General features: G+C 35.5%; 3 protein-coding genes across 10 annotated transcripts in view; 1 reads left to right on the plus strand and 2 right to left on the minus strand.

The window, feature by feature from the left end:
- stac (C2 and C2B_Munc13-like domain-containing protein staccato) overlaps positions 1 to 19129 on the minus strand; it is a 61282-nt gene that overhangs the window by 23033 nt on the left and 19120 nt on the right. For all 5 annotated transcript variants that reach the window (XM_089737491.1, XM_089737492.1, XM_089737494.1 and 2 more), the window contains one exon: positions 4484 to 4757. In XM_089737491.1, the coding sequence (XP_089593617.1) occupies positions 4484 to 4757 (274 nt within the window). The remainder of the gene's footprint in view (positions 1 to 4483; positions 4758 to 19129) is intronic.
- On the minus strand, positions 5402 to 7404 carry Ssadh (succinic semialdehyde dehydrogenase). The gene has a single exon (XM_089737519.1). It carries the CDS (start codon positions 7148 to 7150, stop codon positions 5606 to 5608), a length of 1545 nt encoding a protein of 514 aa, XP_089593645.1. The 5' UTR covers positions 7151 to 7404; the 3' UTR covers positions 5402 to 5605.
- On the plus strand, positions 9175 to 17614 carry LOC114245587 (piggyBac transposable element-derived protein 4). Of its 4 annotated transcripts, XM_089737734.1 has the most exons (8): positions 9175 to 9244; positions 9587 to 9643; positions 11970 to 12026; positions 12107 to 12151; positions 12928 to 12984; positions 13065 to 13109; positions 13196 to 13257; positions 13810 to 17614. In XM_089737734.1, the coding sequence occupies exons 1-8, from the start codon at positions 9237 to 9239 to the stop codon at positions 15522 to 15524; spliced, it is 2046 nt and encodes a 681-aa protein (XP_089593860.1). In that variant the 5' UTR covers positions 9175 to 9236; the 3' UTR covers positions 15525 to 17614. The 4 variants fall into 4 exon arrangements, with proteins under 4 accessions (XP_089593860.1, XP_089593862.1, XP_089593861.1 ...); XM_089737735.1 differs by lacking the exons at positions 9175 to 9244; positions 9587 to 9643 and adding an exon at positions 11545 to 11627; XM_089737736.1 differs by lacking the exons at positions 12107 to 12151; positions 12928 to 12984.

The following is a 19129-nucleotide window of genomic DNA, read 5'->3' on the forward strand; positions in this document are numbered from 1 at the left end:
TTCCCTTTATAAGCAAATTTTGGTCATTTGATTAATATGAGTCACTGAAAAGGTTCGTTCTAGGTCCACTTTTGAATTTTAAACTTTAGTCTCAATCCAAAAATTTCGATATGGGACTCTATAATTAATTGTAAAGGTGCGATATAGGCAAAGCATTATTATCCACTCACATAAAGAGGCATGGATGAACGTGATACTGCTGTGAAAAATAAAAATGCACTAGGTATTAATTTTATGCAACACTTAATGGTTTTATTATTATTTTAGTGTAGATATTTAATATAACTAAGTTTCAGCCGAAAATAGTGAAAGTAACGAAAAAAAGTGCGACTGTTCAGTAGCTATTTACTGTCTGATTATCTAAGTTAATTAATTAATTCCACATTTAATTCAGTATTACTTCCTGAACTATTAGAATTTTCTTGAAGATTTAAAAAAATATTTAAGTTAGTGTTTGTTATTGAGCAATATTTCAAAACAATATATTCATTATTATTATTGTGTGTCTCAAACATAATAAAGTTAATAAAACTCGTCACTATCCAATTCAAATCAATGTGCTTTAGTGAACCAGTAAACACGTTACATATAGCTTCGAATATTGTTTCTGATAAGCTGACTGGTCGGCTAATTTAATACATCTTGAAACTTTCCAGAACATTCGGAATTAAACGTAGACCTACTGTGAAAGATAACGTTTATAAAATAACATTACCAATACCGGGTTACCATAATAGGTTATTCGTGTCCGCGCTTGGAGGACTTTTATCAACAGTTCCGTGGATACAAAGAGGAACAAAAATACATACAAAAGAGGGGAATGACATTGGAGAACAACAATTCTAATTACAGCAATCATTGAAGAAAACCTCGAAGTTGACAAAATTTCATGATAAAAGTGAATATTTGGCTATTTGCCATAACGCGAGTTAAATGAATGATGTTTGCGTCAACAGAGTTGCCCACCAGATAACTAACGATGCAGTTAACGAGTAACATAACAGTGAAACCTTGAAGTAATTTTCAGAACATAATAGGAAACGTACCAAGCGATAACATTCAATTTGTTCAAATACGGAATATTTGGTCACCTAACAGTGCTGCAAAAACAAATGTAGATCATACCTCATTACACAAAATGAGAGAAGATAAATTGAACCTTGTGCAGAATATAAAGGTTCCCTTGCGGAATGAGAAGAGAATTAAAACATTACCACAATCTCTGTGGTCGTCGTGGTCTCCAAAAAAGAAGAAAACCTACAAAATGCCGTCTCTAAAAAAAAGGCGAATCTAAGAATGAACCATACGTTAGAACGAACAAAAATATGTCAATGTCTAGTTCAAAATAAAACTACACGTTCTTTTCCGTCATATCGTAACTAACGTTCGCTGTCTCGTGGGGACATACGATTGTCTAAGTCATAAGTATTTTCGCCTTATTCTTAAACCTTTAGGAATAGACGACGAAAAAATCTTTGTATACCTTCTACCTTCTCCGTGTTTTTTTCCTGTAGATGGGTAGACGAGGTCACGGCCCCCCTGCTTTTAAGTGGTTACCAAAGTATATATTTCAGAAGGTATACGAATATATACCGAAGTATATATACCTAGTCAGGTCATAAGTATTGTCACACAGTAAAAACTTTTCTTTTAGAATGCTGGCCACAAAAAAGTTTATTGAATTCGAATTTCGAATTGTTCATGAAAATAAAAATGTATAGGTACTTTTAAAATTTTACTCATTTTTAAATATGGAGTGGACGCTTAAAGAAGACCGTGTTGCAGTTATTGCGTTGCATCGTTGCGGTTACGCGCCAATCCAAATTTTTTAACATACTGAAAAATTTGAATATAACCAAAAGATTCGTTTATCGTACCATCAAACGATACAATGAAGACTCTAGTGTAGATGACAGGTCAAGAAGTGTTCGCCCTCGGTCTGTTAGGACTCCAGCAGTGATAAAAGCTGTGAAGGCGCGAATTCAAAGAAATCCCAAACGTAAGCAGAAACTGTTGGCCCTTCAGGTGGGGTTAAGCAGAACCACGGTGAAAAGGGTGTTAAATGAAGACTTAGGGCTTCGGGCATATCGAAGAAAAACAGGACATCGTTTGAATGCTCGTCTAATGGACCTGAGACTGAAGAGATGCCGCGCTTTGTTGAAGCGGTACGCGAGAAAAAAATATCGGGAAATTCTTTTTTCGGATGAAAAAATTTTTACCGTAGAAGAGAGATACAACAAACAAAATGATAAGGTGTACGCACACAGTAGTGAAGAAGCGAGCAACCGTATTCCGCGTGTCCAACGAGGTCATTTTCCATCCTCGCTCATGGTATCGTTGGGAGTTTCTTATTGGGGCTTAACAGAGGTACATTTTTGTGAGAAAGGTGTAAAAACGAATGCAGTTGTGTATCAAAATACAGTCCTGACGAACCTTGTGGAACCTGTTTCTCATACCATGTTCAATAACAGGCACTGGGTATTCCAACAAGATTCGGCGCCAGCTCATAGAGCGAAGAGCACACAAGACTGGCTGGCGGCACGTGAAATCGACTTCATCCGGCACGAAGACTGGCCCTCATCCAGTCCAGATTTGAATCCGTTAGATTACAAGATATGGCAACACTTGGAGGAAAAGGCGTGCTCAAAGCCTCATCCCAATTTGGAGTCACTCAAGACATCCTTGATTAAGGCAGCCGCCGATATTGACATGGACCTCGTTCGTGCTGCGATAGACGACTGGCCGCGCAGGTTGAAGGCCTGTATTCAAAATCACGGAGGTCATTTTGAATAAACTTTAGTGTCATAAGAATCTATGTTTTATTAAGTTCATTTTGGTATATTAATGGTTACATAATGAATAAACTTGTTTCAATTATTTTACATTAAACATGTGACAGAATTTATGACCTGACTAGGTATATATAACACAGCGAAAATGCCGCCGCCCACTTTGAAACACAAGATCGAAATCTCCACTGTATTGAAAAACGATTTTCAAAAAATCGCCGATTTTACACCTACAGTAATTAATAAAAGTGTCTCGACACACAAATTAAATTACTCGACACGAAGAGATCGAACGTCTTTCACGTTGGGGCACGGAATTTTCTCAATAAACAAATAAAAATTCCGATACACATTTTAAGGTGAGCAAACAAGCCCGTTTATCACACGAATTTTTGGACGATGTTCGAATCAAGTCCACGACCGTCGGTACAAAAGTAACTACTACCTACCTACTGCACCGCCAAGTCAGTCATATGGTTTCAAATCGTCGGCATTGTATTTAACATCTAAATATACTAATATTTAAATCTACAGTGGTTTTTATGGATGTTCCGTTTTAACTACTGAACCATGCTTTTTTTTTTTTTTTGCCCTTGTAGGCATACGAGCATACGGCCCACCTGATGGTGAGTGGTTACCGTTGCCCATGGACTTCAGCAATGCCAGGGGCAGAGCCAAGCCGCTGCCTACCGCTTAATACTCTCCACAAGCCTCGTTTGAAGAAGGACATGTCAAAGCGCTCGGGAACACCGTGGAGGGGAGCTCATTCCATAGCCGGATGGTACGTGGCAAAAAATGACCGCAGTGGCTCCAGGTAGTACGGATGAACTCTACTCCGGTGGCGGGCGGTGCGATGGTAAAAACGAGATGCCGGTATCATCTCGAACAATTCCTCAGAGCACTCCCCATGGAACACACGGTACAAAATACAGAGGGAAGTCGTCGTAGCCTAAAGGATAAGACGTCCGGTGCATTCGTGTGTAGTGATGCACCGGTGTTCGAATCCCGCAGGCGGGTACCAATTTTTCTAATGAAATACGTACTCAACAGATGTTCACGATTGACTTCCACGGTGAAGGAATAACATCGTGTAATAAAAATCAAACCCGCAAAATTATAATTTGCGTAATCACTGGTGGTAGGACCTCTTGGGAGTCCGCGCGGGTAGGTACCACCACCCCGCCTATTTCTGCCGTGAAGCAGTAATGCGTTTCGGTTCGAAGGGTGGGGTAGCCGTTGTAACTATACTGAGACCTTAGAACTTATATCTCAAGGTGGGTGGCGCATTTACGTTGTAGATGTCTATGGGCTCCAGTAACTACTTAACACCAGGTGGGCTGTGAGAACGTCCACCCACCTAAGCAATAAAAAAAAAATAAAAAAAAGGGGAACCGAAGTCCCTCCGCAAACCCATAGGTTCCAAACGATCCGTTTGGAACCTCTGGGATGCATCCGATTGACTTGAAACTTGGTTTCCATGTAGAAAATACATGTACTTAACGGATAGGCTAATATTTATATGAGTGTTGGACTCCCTACACCAGTTGCGGGGGCGTTAATGATGAGAATATTTGTGGTGGTGAGAAATAATAATCTTAATTTTAAATGCCCAGCGAAGCGGAGGGGTACAGCTAGTAGGTATGTTATAAGGTTGTGCCTATTTAAATAAAGTATGAAATATAACCAATACTCACATTCCAGCCAACTGCCTCGATTATCCGTCCTATCTTATCATGTTCATCAGGTTCAGAATCTGTGTCCAATAATGTCTCGTTGCCACTGTCTGTGTCTCTGGTTACAGTTCTAAGCTCGCTTCGTAATTCTGCTCCGATCTTCTGTTCGCTATCGTCCTCTTCAATTTCTTTGAGAGGAGCCAAAGGCGTAGATTCTTCTAGAGCAGCTCTCTGGGATGCCTGTTTCAGTATTGAGCCGAATTTCTCGAAAAAGCTGTCATCGACTTCTTGTATTCTGTAAAAGACGGGAAATCTTTAAAGGATATTATTATATTATAAAACCAATTTGATGCATTATTATATTTACTTATACAATGTCCATACACACCTGCTTTCCTATAAAAATATAATTATATCTGATGATGAGTTGAAAAAACAAAGTAAAATGTATCAAAATAGATGCTATGCTAATGACTTGATAGGCCTCGTTTTGTTTTTATTTTTTTTATGTTTAATGTAAATCATATTACTTTCGTAACATTAGTTTTATTGCATTGCTAAGTATTCTGAATAAAAGTTTTTATCTTCTGTTTAGACGTGATCAATTACTAAATCCGCATATTGGGCGTTTATTTTGTAAGTATGCTTTTGCAACATAACACATAATCCTACAAGACATTTGGTTTTGGGAATGAAGGATTACTAGTAGCCCGGAGATCTTTCCAGTTTCACCAGGACAGATAGGCAAGCAATGGCTCAGCCAGGAAGATATTTATTTTGCTGGCTTTTACTGTTTACATTTGTCATTTAAATATTTAAATGTGTTTGTGACCACAACTATGACTAGATATACATACACTTGAATAAAAATATAAGTATGATCAAATCTTATCTTTTTTTAATAAGATAAACAGGAACAACAACAAATTAAGAACATTATTTTATTCTACAATCACATTTATTGGAAGACTGGAATGTTTCACTAAGTGATTCATACATATTAATATAACAATTTATAAATAACTAGAGTATTAAAAAACAACAAACAAACTTAAATAAGAAAAACAAGACAAAATTGGTTACACTTAAAAAGTAACTAAATCAATATTTAATTCATAATACATTTTTTTTCTTGTCAAATTTTTATTTATCCAATCCTGACATTAGTGTGTACTTTAAATCAGTATACTCCACTGCACCATGGAGGCTGCCTTCACGCCCTATACCAGACTCTTTAACACCTCCAAATGCTGGTTCTGCTGCAGACAAAATCCCATCATTTATAGCAACCATGCCAAATTCAAGATTCTTGGACATTCTAAATGCTTGACCTAAATCTTTCGTGAAAATGTAAGCAGCTAATCCACTTCTTGTGCTATTGGCAATTTTTAATGCCTCCTCTTCACTCTTCATTTTTATACAAGTAGCTACTGGGCCAAACACTTCTTCTTGAAATATTTGCATATCCTGGTTAACATCAACAAGTAAAGTGGATTCATAAAACTTATTCCCCAGATTCTTTGCAAATTTCCCTCCTGAAAGCACCTTGGCCCCTTTTGCAACAGCATCATCAACAAGTCCGGATACTTTCTTGGCTTGCTCATTATTTATAAGTGGTCCACAAGTGACACCTTCCTTTGTACCAGGTCCTAATACACATTTTTTTTCAATTCTGGCCTTAAACTTTTTAACAAAGTCATCAAATACTATCTCATGTATCAAAAACCTATTTGCTCCAATACAAGCTTGGCCATTATTTCTAAATTTAGCCAGCATTGCTTGATCAACAGCATGATCAATATCAGCACTTGGGAAAACAATGAATGGAGCGTTGCCTCCCAATTCCAAAGCAACTCTTTTAATGCCTTTGGCTGCAAGTCCATATAAAATTTTTCCTACAGTTGTGGAACCTGTAAATGATATGCACCTCACATATTCATCTTCACACATGACTTTTCCAACTGTAGGAGCATTTTTTCTACTTGTCGTAACAACATTAACTACACCTTTAGGAACTCCAGCTTGATGAGCCAATTCAACAGCTGCAAGTGCAGATAATGGTGTGTCTTCAGAAGGCTTAATGACACAGGTACACCCAGCTGCCATTAAAGCCCCAACTTTTCTAGTTATCATTGCAAAGGGGAAGTTCCAGGGAGTAATTACAGAAACAACTCCAAGAGGGTTTCGTGTGAGAAGTATCTGCTTATTCGGCCATGGGCTCGGTATGATTTCTCCATTAATATGACGAGCACTATCCGCAAACCACTCCAAGAACGAATTACCATAAGCAACTTCCCCTTTGGCCTCAGCGAGTGGTTTCCCAGATTCAGCTGTTATCACTTCTGCCAAATTATCGGTATTTTTTTCACATAAGTCAAACCACCTCCTTAAAATACGAGACCGTTCTTTTGCGGTAGTATCTTTCCATGTTTGAAACGCATTAGATGCGGTTAGTAACGCGTTCTGTGCATCTTTTGAATCCATATCCGGCACCTCTGCTACTACACTGTCGTCAGCTGGATTATGAACTGCAAACACCAAATTACTTTTTGCCTTAACCCATTCTCCGTTCACATAGGCTTGATTCCTCAATAAATGCAAACGTCTGCATTGATTTATGTACATTTTTTGGCTTTCAACTAGGTTCCCGGAACGTAAAAGATATGTTCTCAAATATATTATGTGCATAATCTATGGTTATGTACATTCACAAGTAATTTGTGATTATTTTTTTCTCCCATTTCTTGGCCTGCACGGTTTGTGCGTCAGCCATGCAAAAAGGTTAGGAAGTGCGTTCACATAGGCTTGATTCCTCAATAAATGAAAACGTCTGCATTGATTTATGTACATTTTTTCGCTTTCAATTAGGTTCCCGGAACGTAAAAGAAGTACTCAAATTATTTATTATTATTAAGTGTATAGTCTATGGTTAAGTACATTAACAAGTAATTTGTGATTTTTTATTTTCTCCCATTTCTTGGCCTGCACGGTTTGTGCGTCAGCCATGCAAAAAGGTTAGGAAGTGTGTTAATGGATTGATTTTTTTGGATTGGAAATTGGAACGGAATTTGGAAAAAGGATCAGGTATATTTATTATATAAACTAAGTATATAAATGGTTACAATTTGATATTATTATGAAAAATAAAACTTGCTAAAATTCTAATACATCAATATTAATATTAGATAAAAGGACATAAATTGAAGTAGGAAAAGGAATTTTAAGGGACAAGCGAGGAAATAAAAGCGGAACGGTCAAATTTGTGATTTGTAAATTAACGTTTTCACTGTTGCTTCCGTAACAACTTAAGGCTGAAAAGGAGTTTAAGAACACCAATGTTATAAGAATTACTAATTTTTAATGTACAGTTAATGAACAATTCAATATTTAAAATCTGTTATTCGGAGAATGCCAACAAACAAAATCTTCGTTTGATTTCAGTCAGTACGATACACTCAATACCTTTAATTTTTTAGCAGTATGCACTTCTATTTTTATAAACTGGAAAGGCAAATGTATCTTACTATAAGCCTAATCTTTTATATTGTTTTTTATTATGAAAAATTTTAATAATGTGGAGGGAAATGAATTGAAGTTAATTAATTAAAAACATCCCATATCATCTCATCTCATTTCATTTGAATTAATTTCATTTCATTTCATGCCATGTTTCAATTAACTTCATTTAATTTTGATATAATTCAGAGTTCTTTGTAGCAGAATCCAATCTTTAAATCGCAGAGTGCAGGCAGTGACGAAATAATATACTAACACACTTTTATTAATTAGAATTAGTTACGTGGATGTTTTAGAATTTTATATTGAAATCACAGTTTTATTATTTTGTTTTACTTCACAAACCGACAGACATTTTTTCACTTATTAATGACACCTATTCTCACTGCTGTCTATGTATATGTTTTCTTTTTTTTTAATAAGGAGTTTCTATATCTATCATCTTCAACACATTTCACTTCATATTATCAGTTTTCTGATAAAAATATACTTATAAATAATATAAAAGGTTACGCTGTACGACACCTTTGCCTTTCCAGTTGTTAAAATAAAACTACTACTACTATCTATGGTGGCGTCTCTCAATTAAATATTGACTTTTTGGCGGGAACGCGAGGAGTGAAGTTGCGTGATTTTTTTTATTTTGGCTATGTAGTGTTTCTTCAAGTTTAAATGTGTAATAACGGTGGTTTATTAACTATTTAGCATCTGTGAAAGTGCACAAATGCGGTAAAATGAAACAAACCTATGAACGTAAATTCTCGGGATTCCCCAAAAAATCTACTGAAAAAGTCTCAGTAAATGACCACCATTTTACTGATATTATACAACATCCCATATCATCTTATTTCATTTCATAATATCATTTTTCATATAAAAAAGTTATCATTGAAATTAGACTTGACCTACAAGGCTTAGTTACCAGGTCATAAAAACCCTTAAGAAAATACATATATATTAAGTGTATAATCTATGGTGGTATTTCAGGAAGATTTTTTAAAGGACTTGGCTTCGGCCTTAATGACATTTTTATTTCAGGATACATTAATATATATCTTAAAAGACCTGGCTTCGGCTTTTTTGAAAAATTATATCAGAGAATATATAGAGCAGACAAGCCTGTATGGGCTTAGATCCCCTTGCCTTTCCTAACAAGGAAAAATTGTACCAAAAATAATATCTATGGTGGCGTCCTAATTGTTATGTTTGTGAGTTTGTGCTCAATTTTGTAAGTTTTGTTAATTATACTACGAAAATCATGGAACAGTAAGTCCTATTTCATTTAATCTACTAACATGGATATATTCTATACATTTTATGTCAAAAACAACGTTAGAGGCAACTGTTAAAAGTGTAAAGAATTTGCAGATTTTTTTGTTGGTGATATAATAATATGATAGTAAGATTATTAAAATTAAAATCCTAACGAATATATGTAATTAGATCACTATTTAAGTGAACTTTAATAGATAGACCATAAGAGTAGAGCGCTCAGGAGTGCGAAAGTGTGGTGGCCAACATGGTAGCGGTCGTCTCAACGGCAAGCCTTCGGTTTCTAAACCGTAATAACCTATTAAACTAAAATCTAAAAAAATATTTTTTTTGTAGAAACGGAAATGGTTCAAGCAGCGGGGCAAGCACACCGAAGACTAAGCGGCGTGTGAAGTATGTATTTACCAAACATATTTTTGCGTTTATTTTTTTGATAAGTGTATATGTTATTAAATATTTGCTTTATTTTTCACAAATCCGCGTAATTCCGATTCTAGCCCAAGAAAACGTCGTAATCAGTAAGTTCATCTCATTTCATTTCAAGTAATTTCATGCCATGTTTCATATTAATTAACTTCATTTCATTTTGATATAATTTAAAGTTCTTTGTAGCAGAATCCAATCTTTAAATAGCAGAGTGCAGGCAGTTACGAAATAATATACTAACACACTTTTATAAATTAGAATTAGTTACGTGGATGTTTTAGAATTTTATATTGAAATCACAGTTTTGTTATTTTGTTTTACTTCACGAACCGACAGACATTTTTTCACTGATTCATGACACCTATTCTCACTGCTGTCTATGTGTATGTTTTCTTTTTTTTTGATAAGGAGTTTCTATATCTATCAACTCCAACACATTTCACTTCATAATGCTGTATTGTACCACACCTTTGCCTTTCCAGTTGTTAAAATAAAACTACTACTACTATCTATGGTGGCGTCTCTCAAATACATATATTAGGACTTTTTGGCGGGAACGTGAGGAGTGAAGTTGTGTGATTTGTTTTATTTTGTCTATTTAGTGTTTCTTCAGGTTTAAATGTTTTTTTTTTAATGCTTAGATGGGTGGACGAACTCACAGCCCAGCTGGTGTTAAGTGGTTACTGAAGCCCATGGACATCTACGACGTAAATGCGCGACCCACCTTAAGATATAAGTTCTAAGATCTCAATATAGTTACAACGGCTGCCCCACCCTTCAAACCGAAAGGCATTACTGCTTCACGGCAGAAATAGAGGCGGGGTGGTGGTACCCACCCGTGCGGACTCACAAGAAGTCCTACCACCAGTGATTACGCAAATTATAATTTTGCGGGTTTGATTTTTATTACACGATGTTATTCCTTCACCGTGGAAGTCAATCGTGAACATTTGTTAAGTACGTATTTTACCAGAATAATTGGTACCCACCTGCGGGATTCGAACACCGGTGCATCGCTACATACGAATGCACCGGACGTCTTATCCTTTAGGCCACGACGACTTACAAAATGTGTAATAATGGTGATTTATTAACTGTTTGATATCTGTGAAAGTGCACAAATGTGAGAAAATAAAACAAAGCCGCTGGACGTAACTTTTCTGGATCCTCCACAAAGTCCACTGAAAAAATCTTAGTAAATAACCACCATTTTACTGAGATTAAATTTCATCCCAGTCGATTAATGTCTCAAATTAGTCATCTTCATTTCATTTCACTCCATAATATTATTTTTCATAAAAATATGAATATAAATTAAAATAAGACATGACTTAAAGGTCTTAGCTACCAGGTCATAAAATCCCTTAATAGTGGCGTCACTGGCGTCTTAATTGTTACTGTATGCGCGCGAGTTCATGTCTATTGGGGCCAGAGGCGACGCGCAGGGGACAGCTCGCCCCACCTCCACCCGCCTGCCCGCATTTGTCTGACGTCGAGAGTTGTCCGTGACGGTTATGACGCGCGCTTATCGATATCGAAAATTTACGCTAACGCTATTGTTTTAACCGTGACCACTCCGCTATCAACAAGTTCAGGTAGAAAAAAACCTACTGAAAAAAGATACATACTGATTCCGACTCGGATCTGTCGGTTGTCTTTTCATTCGATAGTGATTAAATTGGAAATTAAAAAAAATCTATTAGAAATAAACAAGTAATTACTTATCACATTTATTTTATTTCATAAATTGCAAATTTACCCAAAAAAAATTAAACCAAATTGACAGCTGTTGACTAAATCGGTAATTATTATCGACATTACAATAATTAATTAGGTCACAGCACTACCGCATTCCTCAGGATGGACATGAACTCGCGCGCCTACAGTATGTTTGTGAGTTTGTGGTCAATTTTGTAAGTTTTGTTAATTATACTACGAAAATCATGGAACAGTAAGTCCTATTTCATTTAATCTACTAACATGGATATATTCTATACATTTTATGTCAAAAACAACGTTAGATGCAACTGTTAAAAGTGTAAAGAATTTGAGGATTTTTTTGTTGGTGATATAATAATATGATAGTAAGATTATTAAAATTAAAATCCTATTGAATATATGTAATTAGATCACTATTTAAGTGAACTTTAATAGATAGACCATAAGAGTAGAGCGCTCAGGAGTGCGAAAGTGTGGTGGCCAACATGGTAGCGGTCGTCTCAACGGCAAGCCTTCGGTTTCTAAACCGTAATAACCTATTAAACTAAAATCTAAAAAAATATTTTTTTTGTAGAAACGGAAATGGTTCAAGCAGCGGGGCAAGCACACCGAAGACTAAGCGGCGTGTGAAGTATGTATTTACCAAACATATTTTTGCGTTTATTTTTTTGATAAGTGTATATGTTATTAAATATTTGCTTTATTTTTCAGAAATACGCGTAATTCCGATTCTAGCCCAAGAAAACGTCGTAATCAGTAAGTTCATCTCATTTCATTTCAATTAATTTCATGCCATGTTTCATATTAATTAACTTCATTTCATTTTGATATAATTTAAAGTTCTTTGTAGCAGAATCCAATCTTTAAATAGCAGAGTGCAGGCAGTTACGAAATAATATACTAACACACTTTTATAAATTAGAATTAGTTACGTGGATGTTTTAGAATTTTATATTGAAATCACAGTTTTGTTATTTTGTTTTACTTCACGAACCGACTAGACATTTTTTCACTGATTCATGACACCTATTCTCACTGCTGTCTATGTGTATGTTTTCTTTTTTTTTTTGATAAGGAGTTTCTATATCTATCAACTCCAACACATTTCACTTCATAACGCTGTATTGTACGACACCTTTGCCTTTCCAGTTGTTAAAATAAAACTACTACTACTATCTATGGTGGCGTCTCTCAAATACATATATTAGGACTTTTTGGCGGGAACGTGAGGAGTGAAGTTGTGTGATTTGTTTTATTTTGTCTATTTAGTGTTTCTTCAGGTTTAAATGTTTTTTTTTTAATGTTAGATGGGTGGACGAGCTCACAGCCCACCTGGTGTTAAGTGGTTACTGGAGCCCATGGTAGGAGCCCATGGCCAAGTGAACTTTAATAGATAGACCATAAGAGTAGAGCGCTCAGGAGTGCGAACGTGTGGTGGCCAACATGGTAGCGGTCGTCTCAACGGCAAGCCTTCGGTTTCTAAACCGTAATAACCTATTAAACTAAAATCTAAAAAAATATTTTTTTTGTAGAAAGTTTGTATGTGGTTCAAGCAGCGGGGCAGGCACACCAAAGACTAAGCGTGTGAAGTATGTATTTACCAAACATATTTTTGCGTTTATTTTTTTGATAAGTGTATATGTTATTAAATATTTGCTTTATTTTTCAGAAATCCGCGTAATTCCGATTCTAGCCCAAGAAAACGTCGTAATCAGTAAGTTCATCTTAGTATACCACTTACCATCTTATTATAAAGTAATTGCTAGCTTTGATTGAAAAAACAAAATTATTTTTTTGTAGAAACTCTTCGTTCAGTGACAGTCCCCGATGTGATTCTAAAATAACCACTATACTTAACTATGGTAAGTGCATTATAAATAACGTGACCATACGTCCCGCTTTAGGCGAGATTGTCCCACTTTCAGGCTGTCCGTCTCGCTGTCCCCAATGAGATCAAAAATGTCCCGCTATCATTTATCTGTTGTGCGTGTGTTTATTAGAAACATACCGAATACTTATCCCAAATCCTTATTGTATTACAAAATACATACTAAAGTACTTAACTCTAATTTTGCTGTAGAAAAGTGGTTTTTTGTTGAAAAATTATTTATAAATATTATTTTAAGTTGGTTTAAGAATTAAGATGTGGGTAACATGAGGGTAAGATACGACAATAAATTATTTCAAGTCGTTTTTAAACTATATTTTTTATTTTGCACTTAAAAGATGTAATCTTACTCTGACGTACCCTATATATGTATTTATATACGTAATTCCGTAGGCGTCCCGCTTTGACACGAAAAAAAAAAAGGTCACGTTAATTATTATTATGACATCAACCTTTTTTTTTTCAACAATCTCAGAAGTAAAATACCTATTACAATCGACCTGAACTTGTATCTTTTTCCTTTCAGGTAGCGAAGACGATTCTGACAAAGAGGAAGAAGAGGTTACCCCGCCGTTCGTGGTGCCCCGGGTGGCAAGAATGTTTATGGATGAAGAAGATGTGGAAGTTGAAGAAACTTGCGATAACGTTACTTTGGAGTGGCCTCCTCAATCGCCTCAGCCATCCAATTGTGTCTCAACGGCTGCCTCACCGACGCCTATTTTGCCGTCTCCCATCGAGCCAAGCAATAAATTTCAATTTGAATGGAGAGCGATTCCAATGCCTCAAATTGAACCACATTTGAGGCGAGAACCGTTCTCGCAAATTAGTGGCCCTACAGTTTCTTTCACGAAACCATATGAAGCTTTTATTTCCATATGGGATAATGAAATAATGGAAGTAATCGTTAGGGAAACTAACATTTATGCACTGCAGGTGACAACGGCTATGTTAGAGAATGGGAACCTCTATCCTCATAGCCGAATTACTCATTGGCGAGATACAAATGTAAACGAACTTTACGTGTATTTTGCCATGGTTTTGGCTATGGGAATGGTGATCAAAAACCGGATAGACGAGTACTGGAACAGCTCTAGAGACATCTTCAGTACTCCTGGCTTCAGCACGGAGATGGCATATGACAGATTCGTGCTCCTGTCAAAATGCCTGCATTTTAATAATAATAAAAATCTTAACTCTGCAATGTTGACAGGATCCCAGGCTAAACTTTTTAAAATTAAACCTATAATAGACCACCTTAATTGCAAGTTTTCAAAATTATATAATCTATCTCAAAATGTGGCTCTCGATGAGAGCCTGACCATGTGGAAGGGCTGGCTTGATATAAACCAGTTCATCCCTAACAAGGCAGCAACAGTTGGGATAAAAACATATGAAGTGTGTGAATCCCAGACCGGTTATTTGTGGCGTTTTGAAGTACATGCAGGCCAGGACACCTTGGCACTTCAAGAAGATGATCCAGTCTCAGGGGGAGTACCAGCCCTCGTGCTCAGACTTTTAAATGGTCTTGAGCATAAAGGGCACACAATATGGATGGACAATTACTACAACTCTCCATCACTGGCACGGGAACTGAAAGTCCGGGGATTTGACTGCGTGGGGACCCTCCGGACAAACCAAAAATTCGTACCATCTGAATTTCAAAAGATTACAAAAAACGACATGATTGTCGGTCAAGTGTTGGGCTGCACCTCGGGAGATGTGGATATTATGGTGTGGAGGGATAGAAACCGCGTGGCTTTAATTTCAACATACCATGGTCTCGTAACTACCAGGTGTGGCGATACATTTAAGCCGACTGTCGTGCAAGATTACAATGCTAATATGGGCGGAGTAGACCGTAAGGACCAGCTACTCGCAATGTACCCCATAGAAAGAAGAAGGACTACAGTGTGGTACAAAAAATTGTTTAGAAGGCTCTTAAACGTTAGTGTCCTAAACTCCTATATTTTACTGAAAGATAAGTCATTGCCACACCGGAATTTCCGGAAGGCGTTAATAACTGAGTTGTTGGCAGTACAAAAAAAACCTAAGCCAACAATCATCTCAACAAAATCTCAAGTACATTGCCCAGCACCGTACCCTTTTGTCAAGAGCGGAAAGTCAGACCGCCTTAGACGCAAATGCGCCGTCTGCCCGAAACGGTCTAACACGTACTGCAAAGCTTGCAATGTGACAATGTGTATTTATACTTGCTATGAGACATACCACACTTTACACTGAAACTTTACAGATCATTGCCACTTATTGATATACACACATGCGCACGCACACACACAGGGTATTTGGGCACTAGTGTTAGAGATACTTATAAAAAATTATAAAGCTGGTGAGTTGTTATTACCATCCATATTGTTGTGAAGTACTAAACGAAAATGCTGCATTATGTGTTCTACACTTTTTTTGTGTATGTAGGCTTATAATATGGCGGTAGTTACCAGGGTCATGTCACCAATGCAACTCGAAGTCATTAGAAATGGCACATAAATTAAGTGCCCCGTTGCATTGTTATGGGTCGGGGTTATTGTGTTTCTTATTTTTATTATTTTTATTTATGTATGATCTTTTAACAGTGTGGTATCTGGGTTCAATTAGTTGTAAATTACCTAGTTGATGCTACTTTTTTTTATAAAACATTTTTTTTTGTGTCTTCCATCACGAAATTATTAAAACAATTGTTTATTTAACTTAATAATAATAAGTAATATATTTTTTTAAATAGTGTATAACTGATAAGGTTTTATATGTATATATTACAATAATAATGCCAAGCCCTTTTATTTATGGTCTTACAATCTTAGGTGGCATATAATATTACACTAAGCAATGACTTTTTTTATTAGTAAGTTAGTTAAATGATGTTAGTAATATAAGTACGTGTATTAAAATAATTATAAATTAACAAGAAACACCGGTTTGGGTCCTTTACCCAATCCAATTCAATCCATCCAATCCTCTACCCAATTATGGTCGATACTATCGATGTAGTAGACACATATCAGTATCGAGTAACCTTTACCTACCTATTATCGGACTTATTCTATTATTTATAATCGATGAGAAAAGTTAGTATATATTTGATAGGAAACTAATTGGTCTATAATTGTTGATATCTTTTGGAACGCCTTTTTTATATATGAGTATAATATCTGCTTCAGACCGTTCTAAGGGTGTTTCAGAACTTAAAAATATGTAATTAAACACTTAGGTTAACGGTTCTGCCAGAATCTGATGACCATATTTTAGTGATTCGTTTGTGATGTTGTCAGAACCCGGACTTTTTTCAAATTTCAGTTTCTTTATTGAGTTTATTACTTCGGTTTCGTGCATTGATTGTATAGAGTGGCAGTCTACGGTTTCTGGTTCAATTTTATTAGTGAATATTCGTGTTTTGTCTCTGTAGAGTTTCTTGTAGAATTCAGTTGCTGTAGTACCAACAATATCCGTTGGTTTATATAGGTATTTATTAAGGGTTTTCAACCCTTCTATCCAAGAACGGTTTGTTCTAAGTTCTTTGTATGCTCTTTTTTGCTGCTCCAGAGCTGGAGATTTTTCTCTAATGTTTCTTGTCTATATTTTGCAGTCTCTCTTGATATATTTATTAAGCCGTTTGTACAGTGCGGAAACTTCTTTTTTATTTAACTTATCAATAAAACATCATATTGATTATTTTTATTCATATCATATAACAAGTCGCATCCATATTTTTTAGCCTTCATGCAGCATTATAAAAAATAAATAAAAAAAGCGCTGAAATAGCCTCTCAAGGCTATCATCAGCCTAGGTGGGAATAAAAAGCAGCATTATATTATGTTCATTTTCTACTATGTTTATGAACATCGTTTTTTATATTTTTCTTACAAATATCTAGCTTCTTTCATTGGAAAGAATGCCCATTTTTATTTATGTAAATCTTAAATAAATAATTATTATAACATTTGTAAACACATATTCTGCAAAATTTTAAATTATAAGAGACATTGTTTTTGTACTAATTTTGAGTCTCATATTTGATACATTCATACTCAAGATCTGTAGAATATAACAACGTGCCATTGTTTAATATATATTGGCGATATGCTTAAATTATTGTAAAACAAATACTCTTTATCCTTGACGTCAAGAATGTATTAAAAACAAATTAAATATGATAGCCACTTAAGTGACATTTGAAGAGGGTATTTTTTTTAATCCAAAGTTTAAAGTTTAATAAGTGCAGTATGAAAAATTGTATTAGAACTTAAGCCGTTTGGTTTTTATTTTATGAAATACTTAATATTGTACGAAAAACATATTATAATTTTACATCCACCAAGGTCTTCATTTTTTATTCATTGGAAAATAAAAAATCAGTTTTAGGTAACCCATGTTATTTCTCATAGAACAGTTGCAATGCAATTCAAAGTCAATTGTAGTGTAAGAAATTACATAACGAAATCTAATTGGAATTTTTTATAATTACATTTAGATTTAACGAAAATTAGGTATTTCTAAACCGTATTTTTAATGTAGTCATGTATAGGTACCGTAAAACTACAAACAAATATGACATGATACTGGGGAGTGGTTTTCAAAATAAAACTATTCATATGACTCTTCGGATTCCCTTCGCGTTAAGTTTGCATTTTTAAACATTGAAACGTTTGACGTCTCAAGTCATTTAATTTTCTTTGTACTTGACTGTATTTGAAATAGAAAAACAAATTTATTTTATGACTATTCCTGATGTTATTATTATAAATTGAAGACTGTTTTACAATAAATTACTAGAGTATTGAATAAAAATATTTATAAATATTACTCTACATGGTGTTTAATTTATCCCTTCTCAAAGCCAAAACGGAAATAAATTATTATAAATATTTAAACGCATCTACATGGTGTTTAATTTATCCCTTCTCAAAGCCAAAACGGAAATAAATTATTATAAATATTTAAACGCAAAAGATAGCTATAAAGTTAGCGCAGTATGGTCATGTGATAGGTAGAGATAAGATGCATGTGACTAGGAGATGCATGGAAATGGTAATTGCAAGGTAGAAGGGGAAGAGGTCGACCGAAGAAGACATGAGACAGGAGTGCGTTTTGAGATGACAGCTGATAGAAGAGAATGGAAGAGAAAAATTGGCTGTGCCGACCCTACCTGGTGGAATAAGGTGTAGGAAAAGAAGAAGATTTAAACGCAAACAATCAATACTTTTTGTCTAAGAAAATATAAATAAGTGTGATTTTAATAAAGTAATATTTCGTGAATCTCCAATGTATGTAGGGCAAGTAAAAAGTCCCACGTTTCCTTATTGTATGGTAAATTGTATTGAATCTTATGCGTGCAACGATAAAGGCTTTAATGGTTTTATATTTTATTTCTTAGACAGGTCAACGTGCTCACGGCTTACCTGATATTAAATAGTTACCAGAGTCCATTGCAATCAACAATTGGAGAAATGAATTATAAGTCTCAGTTCTATAATACAACGGTTTTTTTTTTATTGCCCTTGTAGGCAGACGAGCATACGGCCCACCTGATGGTGAGTGGTTACCGTCGCCCATGGGCTTCAGCAATGCCAGGGGCAGAGCCAAGCCGCTGCCTACCGCTTAATACTCTCCACAAGCCTCGTTTGAAGAAGGCTGCCTCACCTTTAAAACTTGAACACATTACTTGTTTGCGGCAAAAATAGGCAGAATATAGGGTAGCTCTCAAGATACCCTCCAACCAGTAATTACGCAAATTATAATTTTTGTGGGCTTGATTTTTATTAAACTATGTTATTTCGTCATCGTAGAAGTCGCCAGGTCAAATACCTAGGCGTCACCCTCGACAGAGGGAT

This window comes from Bombyx mandarina, chromosome 23 (genome assembly GCF_030267445.1).
Source record: "Bombyx mandarina strain Sakado chromosome 23, ASM3026744v2".
Taxonomy (NCBI): domain Eukaryota; kingdom Metazoa; phylum Arthropoda; class Insecta; order Lepidoptera; family Bombycidae; genus Bombyx; species Bombyx mandarina.